The sequence below is a fragment of the Ranitomeya variabilis genome, chromosome 4, assembly GCF_051348905.1.
Source record: "Ranitomeya variabilis isolate aRanVar5 chromosome 4, aRanVar5.hap1, whole genome shotgun sequence".
Classification (NCBI taxonomy): Eukaryota; Metazoa; Chordata; class Amphibia; order Anura; family Dendrobatidae; genus Ranitomeya; species Ranitomeya variabilis.
The window spans coordinates 14,174,831-14,192,708 of record NC_135235.1 but is presented as its reverse complement, the minus strand read 5'-3'; the positions used below and the strand labels follow the sequence as shown (position 1 = coordinate 14,192,708).

Sequence of the window (17,878 nt, the reverse complement as noted above, 5' to 3'; positions counted from 1 at the left end):
TGATGTAAAATATCCTTCAGGTGATCCTCCGGAATAATCGGTCTGAGCACTTACTCCCCATTATTAGTCTTATGGGCAGATTTAGGTTTTTAGTTCACACGTTGCAGTTAAATCAACACGATTTTGTGTAAATCTCTGGAAACAAACATCCAATGAACTTTCTTTTGGATGAAGCACTTTTCCGCTCAGAGAACATTATTGTGCAGTAATTTACCCTGAAAATGTAAGTGAGTAATAGATATCTTCTTATTTTATGCGTTAGTCTCTTATATAGCGCCATTAATTCCCCAGCGCTGTACAGACATCATCGCTGTCCCCGTTGGGGTTCACAATATACGTTCCCTATCAGTTTGTCTTTGGATTTTGGGAGTAAACCTGCAGCACCCAGAGGAAACCCAAACAAACACGGGGAGAACAAACACGGCGAGAACAAACACCGAGCATTGACTTATTCATCATGGAGCCGAATTATGGAATCGCAGAACCAGCAACTCCTCACTGTAGTGTGGTTAGCGGAGTCAGAGCCCGACCTCTCCAGCATAAATGTGTGCGGTGGTGACCTGCCTGTGTACCCCTCACATGCGCTATACCCCAACCCTGCGCCCAAGAGGAGGTCAGTCATTGTACCAGGTGCTGGGTCACAATGCAATGACTTTCACAGATGTGGATGAAATGCCCCAGTGTTTTGTGCTGTGAGGTTCCAGTTCAGCCGCCCATCACCGGCCGGCAGTATTCCCTGCGCTGTGCTGTATCAGCCATTCTGCTGTTATCCCATTGGTAATGTGTGATTGTAGCCATACTCTCCGTGCACGGTGCCCCCCACCAGTACGCACTGTCCCTGCACGGCGCCCCCCCACCAGTGTGCACTCTTCCTGCACGGTGCCCCCCACCAGTACGCACTGTCCCTGCATGGTGCCCCCCACCAGTGTGCACTGTCCCTGCATGGTGCCCCCCACCAGTGTGCACTGTCCCTGCACGGCGCCCCCCCACCAGTATGCACTCTGCCTGCACTGTGCTCCCCACCAGTACGCACTGTTCCTGCACGGTGCCCATCACCAGTATGCACTCTGCCTGCACTGTGCTCCCCAAACGTGTGCACTCTTGGTGCACGGCACCCTTCACCAGTGTGCACCCAGCCTCTAAAGCACCTCCCCATCAGTGCACACTCACCCTGCACAGTGCCCCCCATCAGTGTGCCCTCAGCCTGTATGGCACCTCCCTCATCAGTGCACACTCACCCTACACGGCGTCCCACACCAGCATGCAATCACTTTGCAGGGCGTCCCCCACCAGAACGCAATGTGGCCTCATAGATTTACATACATGTCATAACACATCAAGCACTCGCTGCATCACCCCTAAGTAGAAGCAGCTTTCCCCTGTAGTGTTTACAGCGCAGAGATGTCAGCCGCCAGTATGATTTACTAAGTAGTGATGAGGTCACCCAGTCATCACCCGCGTGTGCAGCGGACACCAGGCTGTACTAGGAGGGGCGCTGTAATGTATGGATGTGTAAGATGTCTCACGTTGTCTTTTCCCTGCTTTCTGCAGCGCCCGTCCCACCTTCCGTCCTGCCCACCTCAGACGTGTGTCTGTGTATGTATGTATGTATGTATGTATGTATGTATGTGTGTGTGTGTGTGTGTGTGTGTGTGTGTGTGTGTGTGTGTGTGTATATATATATATATATATATATATATATATATATATATACATATATATATACATATATATATATATATACATACATATATATATATATATATACAGTGCCTACAAGTAGTATTCAACCCCCTGCAGATTTAGCAGGTTTACACATTTGGAATTAACTTGACATTGTGACATTTGGACTGTAGATCAGCCTGGAAGTGTGAAATGCACTGCAGCAAAAAAGAATGTTATTTCTTTATTTATTTATTTTTTAAATTGGGAAAAGTATTTTCAGAGGGTCATTTATTATTCAACCCCTCAACCCACCAGAATTCTGTTTGGTTCCCCTAAAGTATTAAGAAGTAGTTCAGGCACAAAGAACAATGAGCTTCACATGTTTGGATTAATTATCTCTTTTTCCAGCCTTTTCTGACTATTTAAGACCCTCCCCAAACTTGTGAACAGCACTCATACATGGTCAACATGGGGAAGACAAAGGAGCATTCCAAGGCCATCAGAGACAAGATCGTGGAGGGTCACAAGGCTGGCAAGGGGTACAAAACCCTTTCCAAGGAGTTGGGCCTACCTGTCTCCACTGTTGGGAGCATCATCCAGAAGTGGAAGGCTTATGGAACTACTGTTAGCCTTCCACGGCCTGGACAGCCTTTGAAAGTTTCCTCCCGTGCCGAGGCCAGGCTTGTCCGAAGAGTCAAGGCTAACCCAAGGACAACAAGGAAGGAGCTCCGGGAAGATCTCATGGAGCTGGGGACATTGGTTTCAGTCAATACCATAAGTAACGTACTCCACCGCAATGGTCTCCATTCCAGACGAGCCCGTAAGGTACCTTTACTTTCAAAGCGTCATGTCAAGGCTGTTCTACAGTTTGCTCATGATCACTTGGAGGACTCTGAGACTGACTGGTTCAATGTTCTCTGGTCTGATGAGACCAAGATCGAGATCTTTGGTGCCAACCACACACGTGACGTTTGGAGACTGGATGGCACTGCATACGACCCCAAGAATACCATCCCTACAGTCAAGCATGGTGGTGGCAGCATCATGCTGTGGGGCTGTTTCTCAGCCAAGGGGCCTGGCCATCTGGTCCGCATCCATGGGAAGATGGATAGCACGGCCTACCTGGAGATTTTGGCCAAGAACCTCCGCTCCTCCATCAAGGATCTTAAGATGGGTCGTCATTTCATCTTCCAACAAGACAACGACCCAAAGCACACAGCCAAGAAAACCAAGGCCTGGTTCAAGAGGCAAAAAATCAAGGTGTTGCAGTGGCCTAGTCAGTCTCCTGACCTTAACCCAATTGAAAACTTGTGGAAGGAGCTCAAGATTAAAGTCCACATGAGACACCCAAAGAACCTAGATAACTTGGAGAAGATCTGCATGGAGGAGTGGGCCAAGATAACTCCAGAGACCTGTGCCGGCCTGATCAGGTCTTATAAAAGACGATTATTAGCTGTAATTGCAAACAAAGGTTATTCCACAAAATATTAAACCTAGGGGTTGAATAATAATTGACCCACACTTTTATGTTTAAAATTTATAAAAATTTAACTGAGCAACAAAACTTTTTGGTTTGTAAGATTTATGCATCTGTTAATAAATCCTGCTCTTGTTTGAAGTTTGAAGGCTCTAACTTATTTGCATCTTATTAAACCTGCTAAATCTGCAGGGGGTTGAATACTACTTGTAGGCACTGTATATATATATATATATATATATATATATATATATATATATATATATATATATATATATATACACACATACATACAGTGGGGCAAAAAAGCATTTAGTCAGTCAGCAATAGTGCAAGTTCCACCACTTAAAAAGATGAGAGGCGTCTGTAATTTACATCATAGGTAGACCTCAACTATGGGAGACAAACTGACAAAAAAAATCCAGAAAATCACATTGTCTGTTTTTTTATCATTTTATTTGCATATTATGGTGGAAAATAAGTATTTGGTCAGAAACAAAATTTCATCTCAATACTTTGTAATATATCCTTTGTTGGCAATGACAGAGGTCAAACGTTTTCTGTAAGTCTTCACAAGGTTGCCACACACTGTTGTTGGTATGTTGGCCCATTCCTCCATGCAGATCTCCTCTAGAGCAGTGATGTTTTTGGATTTTCGCTTGGCAACACGGACTTTCAACTCCCTCCAAAGGTTTTCTATAGGGTTGAGATCTGGAGACTGGCTAGGCCACTCCAGGACCTTGAAATGCTTCTTACGAAGCCACTCCTTCGTTGCCCTGGCGGTGTGCTTTGGATCATTGTCATGTTGAAAGACCCAGCCACGTTTCATCTTCAATGCCCTTGCTGATGGAAGGAGGTTTGCACTCAAAATCTCACGATACATGGCCCCATTCATTCTTTCATGTACCCGGATCAGTCATCCTGGCCCCTTTGCAGAGAAACAGCCCCAAAGCATGATGTTTCCACCACCGTGCTTTACAGTAGGTATGGTGTTTGATGGATGCAACTCAGTATTCTTTTTCCTCCAAACACGACAAGTTGTGTTTCTACCAAACAGTTCCAGTTTGGTTTCATCAGACCATAGGACATTCTCCCAAAACTCCTCTGGATCATCCAAATGCTCTCTAGCAAACTTCAGACGGGCCCGGACATGTACTGGCTTAAGCAGTGGGACACGTCTGGCACTGCAGGATCTGAGTCCATGGTGGCGTAGTGTGTTACTTATGGTAGGCCTTGTTACATTGGTCCCAGCTCTCTGCAGTTCATTCACTAGGTCCCCCCGCGTGGTTCTGGGATTTTTGCTCACCGTTCTTGTGATCATTCTGACCCCACGGGGTGGGATTTTGCGTGGAGCCCCAGATCGAGGGAGATTATCAGTGGTCTTGAATGTCTTCCATTTTCTAATTATTGCTCCAACTGTTGATTTCTTCACTCCAAGCTGGTTGGCTATTGCAGATTCAGTCTTCCCTGCCTGGTGCAGGGCTACAATTTTGTTTCTGGTGTCCTTTGACAGCTCTTTGGTCTTCACCATAGTGGAGTTTGGAGTCAGACTGTTTGAGGGTGTGCACAGGTGTCTTTTTATACTGATAACAAGTTTAAACAGGTGCCATTACTACAGGTAATGAGTGGAGGAAAGAGGAGACTCTTAAAGAAGAAGTTACAGGTCTGTGAGAGCCAGAAATCTTGATTGTTTGTTTCTGACCAAATACTTATTTTCCACCATAATATGCAAATAAAATGATAAAAAAACAGACAATGTGATTTTCTGGATTTTTTTTGTCAGTTTGTCTCCCATAGTTGAGGTCTACCTATGATGTAAATTACAGACACCTCTCATCTTTTTAAGTGGTGGAACTTGCACTATTGCTGACTGACTAAATACTTTTTTGCCCCACTGTATGTATATATATATATATATATATATATATATATACAGTCATATGAAAAAGTTTGGGCACCCCTATTAATCTTAAGCTTAATGTTTTATAAAAATTGTTTTTTTGGCAACAGCTATTTCAGTGTCATATATCTAATAACTGTTGGACACAGTAATGTTTCTGCCTTGAAATGAGGTTTATTGTACTAACAGAGAATGTGCAATCTGCATTCAAACAACATTTGACAGGTGCATAAGTATGGGCACCCTTATCATTTTCTTGTTTTAAATACTCCTACCTACTTTTTACTGACTTACTAAAGCACTTTTTTTTGTTTTGTGACCTCATTGAGCTTTGAACTTCATAGCTAGGTGTATGCAATCATGAGAAAAGCTACTTAAAGTGGCCACTTGCAAGTTGTTCTCCTGTTTGAATCTCCTCTGAAGAGTGGCATCATGGGCTTCTCAAAACAACTGTCAAATGATCTGAAAACAAAGATTATTCAACATAGTTGTTCAGGGGAAGGATACAAAAAGCTGTCTCAGAGATTTAACCTGTCAATTTCCACTGTGAGGAACATAGTAAGGAAATGGAAGAACACAGGTACAGTTCTTGTTAAGGTCAGAAGTGGCAGGCCAAGAAAAACATCAGAAAGGCAGAGAAGAAGAATGGTGAGATCAGTCAAGGACAATTCTCAGACCATCTCCAGAGATCTGCAGCATCAACTTGCTGCAGATGGTGTCACTGTGCATCGGTCAACTATACAACGCACTTTGCACAAGGAGAAGCTGTATGGGAGAGTGATGCGAAAGAAGCCGTTTCTGCAAGCACGCCACAAACAGAGTCGGCTGAGGTATGCAAAAGCACATTTGGAGAAGCCAATTTCTTTTTGGAAGAAGGTCCTGTGGACTGATGAAACCAAGATTGAGTTGTTTGGTAATACAAAAAGGCGTTATGCATGGCGGCAAAAAAACACAGTGCGTTGTATAGTTGACCGATGCACAGTGACACTATCTGCAGCAAGTAGATGCTGCAGCTCTCTGGAGGTGGTCTGAGGATTGTCCTTGACTGATCTCACCATTCTTCCTCTCTGCCTTTTTGAAGTTTTTCTTGGCCTGCCACTTCTGGCCTTAACAAGAACTGTACCTGTGTTCTTCCATTTCCTTACTATGTTCCTCACAGTGGAAATTGACAGGTTAAAACTCTGAGACAGCTTTTTGTATCCTTCCCCTGAACAACTATGTGGAATAATCTTTGTTTTCAGATCATTTGACAGTTGTTTTGAGGAGCCCATGATGCCACTCTTCAGAGGCGATTCAAACAGGAGAACAACTTGCAAGTGGCCACTTTAAGTAGCTTTTCTCATGATTGCATACACCTAGCTATGAAGTTCAAAGCTCAGTGAGGTTACAAAACCAAAAAAAGAGCTTTAGTAAGTCAGTAAAAAGTAGGTAGGAGTATTTAAAACAAGAAAATGATAAGGGTGCCCATACTTATGCACCTGTCAAATTTTGTTTGAATGCAGATTGCACATTTTCTGTTAGTACAATAAACCTCATTTCAAGGCAGAAACATTACTGTGTCCAACAGTTATTAGATATATGAAACTGAAATAGCTGTTGCAAAAAAAACAATTTTTATAAAACATTAAGCTTAAGATTAATAGGGGTGCCCAAACTTTTTCATATGACTGTATATACATATATATATATATATATATATATATATATATATATATATATATATATATATATATATATATATATATATATATATATATACACACAGTGGGTGCATAAACTATTCAGACCCCTTTAAATTTTTCACTCTTTGTTTCATTGCAGCCATTTGGTAAATTCAGTAAAGTTCATTTTTTTCTCATTAATGTTCACTCTGCACCCCATCTTGGCTGAAAAAAACAGAAATGCAGAAATTTTTGCTAATTTATTAAAAAGAAAAACTGAAATATCACATGGTCATAAGTCTTCAGACCCTTTGCTCAGTATTGAGTAGAAGCCCCTTTTGAGCTAGTACAGCCATGAGTCTTCTTGGGAATGCTGCAACAAGTTTCTCACCCCTGGATTTGGGGATCCTTGGCCATTCTTCCTTGCAGATCCTCTCCAGTTCCGTCAGGTTGGATGGTGAACGTTGGTGGACGCCATTTTCAGGTCTCTCCAGAGATGCTCAGTTGGGGTTAGGTCAGGGCTCTGGCTGGGCCAGTGAGGAATTGGTCACAGAGTTGTTCTGAAGCCGCTCCTTTGTTATTTTAGCTGTGTGCTTAGGGTCGTTGTCTTGTTGGAAGGTGAACCTTCGGCCAAGTCTGAGGTCTAGAGCACTCTGGAAGAGGTTTTCATCCAGGATATCTCAGTACTTGGTCACATTCATGTTTCCTTCAATGACAACCAGTCGTTCTGTCCCTGCAGCTGAGAAACACCCCCATAGCATGATGCTGCCTCCACCATGTTTCACTGTAGGGATTGTATTGGGCAGATAATGAACAGGGCCTGGTTTTCTCCACACATACCACTTCGAATTATCACCATAAAGGTCTATCTTCATCTCATCAGACCAGAGAATCTTATTTCTCATAGTCTGGGAGTCCTTCATGTGTTTTTTAGCAAACTCTATGCGGCTTTCATACGTCTTGCACTGAGAAGAGGCTTCTGTCGGGCCACGCTGCCATAAAGGCTAAACTGGTGGAGGCTGCAGTGATAGGTGACTTTGTGGAACTTTCTCCCATCTCCCTACTGCATCTCTGGAGCTCAGCCACAGTGATCTTGGGGTTCTTCTTTACCTCCCTCACCAAGGCTCTTCTCCCACGACTGCTCAGTTTGGCTGGACGGCCAGGTCTAGGAAGACTTCTGGTGGTCCCAGACTTCTTCCATTTAAGGATTATGGAGGCCACTGTGGTCTTAGGAACCATGAGTACTGCAGAAATTCTGTTGTACCCTTGGCCAGATCTGTGCCTTGCCACAATTCTGTCTCTGAGCTCCTCGGCCAGTTCCTTTGACCTCATGATTCTCATTTGGTCTGACATGCACTGTGAGCTGTGAAGTCTTATATAGACAGGTGTGCGCCTTTCCAAATCAAGTCCTATCAGATTAATTACACACAGCTGGACTCTAATGAAGTAGAACCATCTCAAGGAGGATCACAAGGAAATGGACAGCATGGGACTTACATATGAGTGTCTGAGCAGAGAGTCTGAATACTTATGACCATGTGAGATTTCAGTTTTTCTTTGGTTATTAAATTTGCAAAAATGTCTACATTTCTGTTTTTTTTTCAGAAGACTAAAATCCTGCGCCGAACCCTCAAACTCCCAGGCCTCTGGTAGAGAATGAGAAAGGACCATTGGGGGGTGAGAAGGAAGTTTATTTATATTTATATATACACACACACACCATATATTTATTTATTTAGGTATTACTGGGTGGCACCTGTCACCCATGGTCTCTCATGGTCACAGAAGTTTTCTTATTTGCAGTCTTTACTGTTCTTTCTATGCCGCCTGAATTGTAACCCGCCATATAATGACCAGACAGAGGTCGGAAGCACCCGGGTGAGTAGCGGCCTGTGGATCCAGCTGAAAGTGGGAGCTTTCCTGGCAAACACAATGAGATCAGAGTCCTGTAATAGGAAGAACGGAAATTCTTGTGAAATTAAAGCAACACTGCAAAAAATAATTATACCCGGTGCGTTATCTGGGGGCGGGGCATGGCAAGGACGCAGCATACACTGTGCCATGTTCCGCCCTTGGTCAGATCCATCAACAGAATACAGACCACCATAAATCTTGCCATCAGCTTCAGGGGGATCATAGTGATTGAAAAAGAAGCTATGATCAACTCATCTATCCACGAGTGCACAGGATCCCAAATCCAAGGTGAGGCAGTCCATAAAGAGAAAGAAGGGGTTAGATCCAGCATTTCAAATCCCACATTTTTTATTTCTTGATTCCCGGGAAAATTCACATTCTACAATGCATGAATATGACGTCCGAGGAGAAAATCCCAAGAGAAATGTAATGTCCTGGTTGGCGCGTTTAGAAGTATCACTGGATCTACCCCCTTCTTCCTCTATGGATCATAGTGATTGTCTGGACCTTCCTGCTCGGCCAACCACCACAACCACCTCCTTCAGCCTCCCGGAGGATATAAGCTGTAATCCGCCGCTCAAGGAACTAGTCCAATGATTTGTAAAGGGGTTTTTCACTTTTAGAAAATCCTTACTGTCCCGGCTGCAGTTTTTAAAAAAAACACCCCCTTGTTTTTTACTCACTTCTTGTATCCAGCGCTGAGTCTCCACTGATTCCTCCGGCGTCTGCTATTCTGTAGCGCTGATGTTATGACGACAGCGCTGCAGCTAATCAATAAGCTGTGTGGTTCTGCCTGGGTTGATGGCACAAGGCGATCAGAGCAGCTGAGCTCACGGATAGGCTGCAGCAGAATAGCAGTGAAGACTCATCGCTGGATCCACTGTGCAAGAGCCCCATCTTGTAAGATCTCTGCCGCTGTGACTCTCCAAGAGCCCCATCTTGTAAGATCTCTACCACTGTGACTCTCCAAGAGCCCCATATTGTAAGATCTCTGTTGCTGTGACTCTCCAAGCGCCCCATCTTGTAAGATCTCTGCCTCTGTGACTCTCCAAGAGCCCCATCTTATAAGATCTCTGTTGCTGTGACTCTCCAAGCTCCTCATATTGTAAGATTTCTGCTGCTGTGACTCTCCAAGAGCCCCATCTTGTAAGGTCTCTGCCTCTGTGACTCTCCAAGAGCCCCATCTTGTAAGATCTTTGCTGCTGTGACTCTCCAAGAGCCCCATCTGGTAAGATCTGTGCTGCTGTGACTCTCCAAGCACCCCATCTTGTAAATCTTTGCTGCTGTGACTCTCCAAGAGCCCCATCTGGTAAGATCTGTGCTGCTGTGACCCTCCAAGCGCCCCATCTTGTAAGATCTCTGTTGCTGTGACTCTCCAAGAGCCCCATCTTGTAAGAACTCTGCCGCTGTGACTCTCCAAGAGCCCCATCTTGTAAGATCTCTGCCTCTGTGACTCTCCAAGCGCCCCATCTTGTAAGATCTCTGCCTCTGTGACTCTCCAAGAGCTCCATCTTGTAAGATCTCTGTTGCTGTGACTCTCCAAGAGCCCCATCTTGTAAGAACTCTGCCGCTGTGACTCTCCAAGAGCCCCATCTTGTAAGATCTCTGTTGCTGTGACTCTCCAAACTCCCCATCTTGTAAGATCTCTGCTGCTGTGACTCTCCAAACTCCCCATCTTGTAAGATCTCTGCTGCTGTGACTCTCCAAGAGCCCCATCTTGTAAGATCTCTGTTGCTGTGACTCTCCAAGAGCCCCATCTTGTAAGAACTCTGTGCCTGTGACTCTCCAAGCGCCCCATCTTGTAAGATCTCTGCTTCTGTGACTCTCCAAGCGCCCCATCTTGTAAGATCTCTGTTGCTGTGACTCTCCAAACTCCCCATCTTGTAAGATCTCTGTTGCTGTGACTCTCCAAGAGCCCCATCTTGTAAGATCTCTGTTGCTGTGACTCTCCAAGAGCCCCATCTTGTAAGATCTCTGTTGCTGTGACTCTCCAAGCGCCCCATCTTGTAAGTTCTCTGTTGCTGTGACTCTCCAAACTCCCCATCTTGTAAGATCTCTGTTGCTGTGACTCTCCAAGAGCCCCATCTTGTAAGATCTCTGCCTCTGTGACTCTCCAAGAGCCCCATCTTGTAAGATCTCTGTTGCTGTGACTCTCCAAGAGCCCCATCTTGTAAGATCATAATCTGCCTCTTTTGTCCACATCAAGACGTCAGACCGACTGTTACGTCACCTCATCAATGTAGAACGGAGAATATTTGTAATGTTTTTTTGTACTGCGGGTGAGAAGAAAAGCAAAAAACTGAATCCACAATGAAAGCAGCGGGAATAAAGTAAGAGGGGAACAAGCCACGTTTGACCTGGTGACAGCTGTTCATTAATTCCATTTTTCAGCAATTCTTAGCGCTTTACAATATACATCAACCCTGCAAGAACCAAATCCCAGAACAGTCAGTGAGAAATGGCGCTGACGTGACGCGCGGATACATGATGGAATGGGGTACATCGTCAGTACACGGGACTTGTGGTGGTGTTTACCGGAGGGCGGCATATGTCTGTATCATACATGATTTACCGCATGGCGGCATTACAGATTGTATTACAGACCTGGATTATGCTTTATGAGAGCGTCCATGCCGTACTCTGTGTTCATGGTGTAATACCGTGTATATACTGTGTGTGCACATATATACCCTATATACAAGGTATCCCTCATAAATTACCGCACTCCGGTACTCACTGTATTAAGGCTATGTGCACACGTTCAGGATTTCTTGCAGAAATTTCCTGACAAAAACCGGACATTTCTGCCATTTCTGAAACCGCATGCGTTTTTTCGCCGCGGTTTTTTTTTTTACGCTTTTTTGCGCGTTTTTTTCTGGAGCTTTCCCAATGTATTTAATAGCGGGAAAAACGCGAAAAATCCGCAAAATTAATGAACATGCTGCTTTTTTTTTACCGCAATGCTTTTTTTTCGTGGAAAAAACGCATCATGTGCACAGAAATTGCGGAATGCATTCTAAATGATAGGATGCATATTCGCAAAAAAAGCGAAAAAAATGCGAAAAATCCTGAACGTGTGCACATACCCTAAAGAGGATTTTCCAGAGAGAATCACTGACTTATTCTCTGTACATTTTAGCGCAGCGTCTTCATATTGTAGCTGGTGCTACAGAGGATGATCCCCCTGTGATTATTACGGGTGGTCTCACAGAATGGAGATTATGAGATCATTGATATTATAGGAACGATATTGTGCTCTGTGTTATCATGGAGTCTTTTTTATACTATATTTTTATTGAATATCATATGGGAGTATTTTATTCTCTAACATTAAATTCTGCGGTCATTTTTCTCCGTGGTCAGATATATCTATGATTACAGGGAGTATTCCAGTGTTACTGATACTCTAAAGTATCCTGGTAATATAGGTCATATATAAGAGGAATATTCTGATATTATAGATTATAACTGAGATTCATCAGCCGCCTTCCTGTATTAGAGATCACAGGTTTTGTGTTAATACATTGAGGAATAGATATTTTGTATCAATACTTTTTTTTTCTTTCCTGTTTATTAAGGAATCTTCTTCTTTTTTTTCCGTGTGATAAATGTATATAAATCCAGTAGAGGAAGAAGAAGCTGTCGAGGAGATGTCCTCACAGCCAAATAAATAAATAAGTCAGACCTCTTAAAGGGATATTGTCCATAAAGGTGTCGCCCCCCCCCCCCCCCTTATTTCCTTCTGTCTCAGTTAGAAATAAATAGAAGACATGTACGTTTCTCTCTCACATGGGGTCTCTCAATGACCCCTCACTGCTTCCTATTCTCCTCTGTGCAAGATCAGAAATCTTCTTACATCAGTAAATTTACATTTCTTTTTAATTAGTGCCTGTGATAAAATAGTGTTTATTATTATTATTATTATTATTATTATCATGATTATTTTGAGCCCAAAAAGATTTGACTCCATATGGCAACTTTTATTTTCTTTTTAATAAATGATGGAATATTCTTTTGCGTGAAGGCTATAGACACTGGAGAGCGGTGCATAAATCTACAAGCCTCAATCAGGAGAGTGTGTACACTGCCATAGATGCGAGCTGTCAGTGTCGGGACAGAGAGTTATCAAGTTGAGCAGCATTAACATGACATTTTTCATATTTTTTATGCATACTGGATGTCAGTAATAAAAAAAATATTAAGGTTTAACAGTAAAAAATAAACAAAAATTAAATTGGTCACATGTCATAAACACTTTAAAATAAAAGTAAATTAAATAATTATAAAAAGTATTATTTTTCATGACAACAGCTGGAATTTTTTTTTTTTGCTTCCACAAAGCAAATATAAATATATATATATAAATATATATATATATATATATATATATATATATATATATATATATATATATATATATATATATATTCTGTAAAGTACTGTGGAACTAATGGCGCTATGTAAGTAAAATGAAAAATATATCTATGTACATATATATGTGTATCTATATGTCTATGTATGTAGATATGTGTGTGTATATTTATGTATTGATATGGCGATCAGTAAAGTAATTGCAGAAAGGCCTGTTATATCAAAACACTATTATCAAATTGGTATTATGGTGGCAAAAGAAAAACAATAAGTATGTAATATATATGTATATGTTATGGTAAAAACAATAAAATGTAAAAATTAATTACGTTATATATATAATTATTGGCAATGTGTAATAAATATATATATATATATATATATATATATATATATATATTTGTAATTTTTTTTACAAGTTGTTAGGAATTAATTATTACATTTTTTTTTATTTTCACCATCTTGCCATTTCGATGATATTGTAATTTTTTTGTAAACTCTTCAGTGCAATCACATGGTAAATAATTAATGAAAATCCAGATTACAGGCCCCATATTTGCCGAGCACAAGATGCTTAATTTTTTTGCCCGCTCGATCCTTTTGGTGTGAGATTTGGCTCGCTGTGCACAAAGTACATCAGTCTTCAGCTACAGAGCTGGCGGGTGAAGTTGGTCAATTTAATTCCCCGAGATCTGAAGAAGGCCGGTATCATCTCATATAGCCCCGGCAGAGAAGATCATTAGCGAGCTCAAATCTCTTCTACGCACGGCGAGGGTTTATAGAGAAGTAAATAGACAACCATCATAAGTTCAGAAAATTGTCTGTTCGACCCGCGATAATAGGGAAGGGGCGTTTAATAGAGTTCAGCATTTATTTGTTATCAGCATGCAGGCAGGAATGGTCGTCACATTATCGTTTTTTTTTTTTTTTTTTTAATTTCGGTGGTTTGGGGAGTCACGTGCATGCGCCTCCATCCCCGTTGCACACGCCGCGGCATGTTTTGATTTTAGTCACAGCAGACGGCTTAACCACAAGAGATTTCACTGGCTCAAACCAGCGCAAACCAGATTTCTCTCCCAAGTCTACAAAGAAACAGATTACCCCTCGCATCAAGTTCCGCGTCCATAAAAAAAGGAAAAAAAAAATTATTTTGTTAATATTTTGGTAAAAGTAACAACGTGAACCTTCTGCCTTTCTAGAAATATCAGAATTAGCGCCGATTATTTTAGTTTAGATATCAAGAGCAACAAAAATGCTTTTCTTTGTTCAGAATTTTTTTCTTTTTTCACGTGTTATTTTTCCTAAATTGACTGAATGTGTCAATGATTAAAATGATAAAGAAGCATTCTGCTACTTGGTAACAAATCCTGAAAAAAAAAACCCCAAACAAACCAAGGCTTAAAGTCAGCCATCCAGCACAAATGAGATAAAGATTTCTTTTTTTTTTTTTTTTATTTGCAGTGGAAAGTCTGAAAAACAAAATCCCAATGTTTTAAAGATCATTGAATGTGGTGCAATAAGTTTTGCTAAGTAACCCGTCACACATGTAAACATTAAAACCTGTGTCATTGATCGCAACGTATCCGGCATTTAATGATCTCGCTCTGAAAAGTGAACGTTCACGCTGGAAAATTAGCATTTCTAAAAAATGAAAATAAATATCTGTCATAAGATTTGTCAGCGGAGCCGCCATCTTCTTAACATAAAGCTTCAGAAAAAAAATCCCACTTTTGTTAACCCCTTTAGAAACCATTCCAAAATCGTAAATAGGGAAAAAATATTTAGAATTTTTTTCCCTCGCTAGATTTATATTTTAAGCAAAATGTCAAATTTATTATCACTAAGTCACTTTCATAAGCAGTGACATGTGCTTATGTATTAAAGTTTTATGTCCTTCATCGGCATTAAAAGTGCGTTAGAAAGAAATAATAGCCAGGTCAAAATCAATTAACATTGTTATCAATTAAAAATAAAATTTACTTTCATTTTCTACAATGAGTTAAACAGCTAAAGTCTATTTTGGGATGTATGATTAGTGGCTAAAGCGTTTATTAAATCAGAAATTAATTCTGGTATATTGTTATATATTAACTTTATAGATTTATTACATTTTTAGTATTTTTATTTATTGTTGTATATTTTATGCATTTTTAAATTTTCATTCATATCATTATGTATTTTTATAGTTTTAAACACATTTGTTATCTCTTACCGTGTATGCTATGTAAAATTACTATTAAAAACTATATAGCTGTATTAGAGAAAATAAAAATTACACAAAAATATATATGTACAGTATAATAACAGTGAAGAAATTATACAGTATAATAAATAATAATTATACAGTATAATAAATAAATATAAATTATAAATAAATTATACAGTATAATAAATAAAAGTGAAGAAATTAAAGACGAAGAAAATTACTTAATTTAAATTAGTTTTTGTCTTTATTTTTTAATTTTTATTTATTTAGCTCATTAATTTGCACAAAATTTAGGATTAACACTGATGCCGCATTGGTCACTTTAATTAGATATTGATAGTCCGTGACGACCTCAGATGGATCCATACGTTGCATATAAATATTTTTTTTGCAGACCACTGTGGTTTAAAGTAGAAGGTGAAATGTGCTGATTTGAAAGCCTAAATAAGCAGATAGTTAGTTTTGGATTGTATTTTATATTTTCATCTATGAAATGCATTCACGCCGTCCCGTCATTCATTACGGGAATATGTTACGTTTTTTTTTTCTCTAATACTCCAGCCGAGCAGCTTTGCCATCTGACCCAAACTCTATTTTGGAGCAGCAGAGCTGCAATAATTTGCTTACTGAAAACCTCAATCTTGTCCCCATCGGTCGTCAGGAAGACAAACAAATGCTTTTTAAGGAGATTGAACTGTGTAAGAAAGAAGTTGGAGAAATGTGCTTAGCTGGCAGCTTTATTGGCAGAGGGTAATCTGAGAATACTGGGACTTGTTCACAAGCAGCGGGCAGGAATATGCGGGGCTGGAAAAACATGCAAAATAAGGAACCAAATAATAAATGTTGCAGGTTTTCCAGCGGGCAGTGGAGTGGTCACATTGCACCAAGTACCCGCTGCGCCCCAGAACGTTCCTTTCTTACCCCAGGGGGCACCTCCTGCGGCCTCTGTTCCCACTTTATTTTTGTGGGATCGACCCGAGAGGTTTTTTTTTTTTGGGTACCTGTTATCCCTGGCACCATGAAGAATACCAGTGTCTGAATGAGCCGGGGTGACTGGGTGTAAGTGTATGATACAGAATACGGAGGCTAAAACCTTCTTTTATTATTTTTTTAATGTTTCCTCTTTGTAACCGAGTTCCACCGAGCCGTTCCCCTCTACTTGATGATTGCGTCTTAGATGTGCTTTTAAAAGAGAATCCCAAACCATTTTTTCTGTTTAATGTGACAGTATGAGAAACTGATCTTTAGTCACTCACAAAAAAAAGGGAAAGGAAAAAAAAAAAAAGGCGCCCGGAACCCGGCGAATGTTTAGCTCCGTTTAATGTGTTTGTCTGTGATTTTTCTTTAAATGCTAAACATGTAAACAGATAAATTGTCAGTGTTAATTCTGTATCCTGTCACACAACTGATCTCTCTCTCTTGCCTTCTCTTTCCTTTTTATCTCTCTTTGTGCATTCTCGTCGCAGTTGCTAAAATTACGGGAAGAGGTGAGTGCTTCCGAGCTCCATGTTCGCCACCCCCTCTCCACCACTCACCCATTCACTTGCTTACACTTTCAAAGCTTAGTTTGCTAAAAGTTGACATTGTTCATTCAGTTTTCTTTTTTAGAGGGATTCGCTACGTAGAGAGGCAGGGATGACACAAAATCACATTTCACCCACTGATATCTGCTCCTTTTCTACATTTTCCCCAATGCAAACACTAGCAGGGTTGGGATAAGGAAGCGGAGACTAGTGATAGATTTAGGCCCAAGGGGATGATGAACTCTGAGTTATCGGACCGATCATCAGTGCATTTGTGGTGACGGCAATAAAGGTTCAAGAACCTATCTAGTGACTGACATACATTTTCTAACAAATTGTAGTGATACAGTTGTACAAGAAATTGCTTGCTCCATAGTAAAAGTATGTTAATTATTATAATATGTCTCGGTATGCATGTGGTTCTTTATCAGTTGTGAAATAATCATGTGGGGATGGTGACATCTATGGCTGCCTTGAAAAATCTGCCAACCCCCGAGGTTCAGTCCATAAAACAGTGATACACTGTGTGGTGCCAAGTTCAGGCCCTCAGGGGCGGAGCATGGTACCAATTATAAGAGTCGTGCTCCGCCCCTCTAGGGGCTGCATTTTATAGAACGCAGAAAATCAGTTTTTCCTGGAGTGTTCCTTTAGGTCAGAAACTTACGAAGTTAGGAACTATTTATTTATTTAGCTTTCTTATATCGCGCCAGCCTAGCCCGCAGCGCTAGAAAGATGAGCAAATAAGATTGCAGAACCCTGGTCCAGGAGTCAGATCAGTATTCCATGGCGGCTGGATACGAGCCCGGGCAGAGCCGCCTGTTGCCTGCCGGCACCCCGGTTCCTCTGTAGATTAGCCGGCCTTGCACTGTGTCATCGTTGCTTTGCATCACATACGTGACGCTGTGCCAGGCTTTATGTGTGGAGGATGCTGGCGGTTAAGAGGCGGATCTCAGGCTTCCTGTCCAGCATCCATGGACTTGACTCGCTCTAATTGTCATTACTGTTCCCATTTGGCCTCACAATCTAAACCGATGGGAAGAATGGCTGCATGCAGATGTTATTGACATAGTGCCCAGAAGGCACTTCTGACTGGTGGTTTTGTAGAAAATGAGAGGGTAAAGATGTGCAGACTTTGTGATCGTCCTGTGCGTATGGGCACAT

General features: G+C 41.2%; 1 protein-coding gene across 7 annotated transcripts in view; it reads left to right on the top strand.

The window, feature by feature from the left end:
* Positions 1 to 17,878, top strand: part of VTI1A (vesicle transport through interaction with t-SNAREs 1A) — a 453,761-nt gene that overhangs the window by 88,724 nt on the left and 347,159 nt on the right. For 5 of the 7 annotated variants that reach the window (XR_013214399.1, XR_013214398.1, XR_013214397.1 and 2 more), the window contains exon 5: positions 16,661 to 16,681. The exons of the other annotated variants lie outside the window; for them this stretch is intronic. Coding sequence is in view for 2 of the 5 variants with exons in the window: in XM_077258025.1 (XP_077114140.1) it covers positions 16,661 to 16,681 (21 nt within the window). In the remaining 3 variants the exon portion in view is untranslated. The remainder of the gene's footprint in view (positions 1 to 16,660; positions 16,682 to 17,878) is intronic. 7 annotated transcript variants of the gene reach the window in all.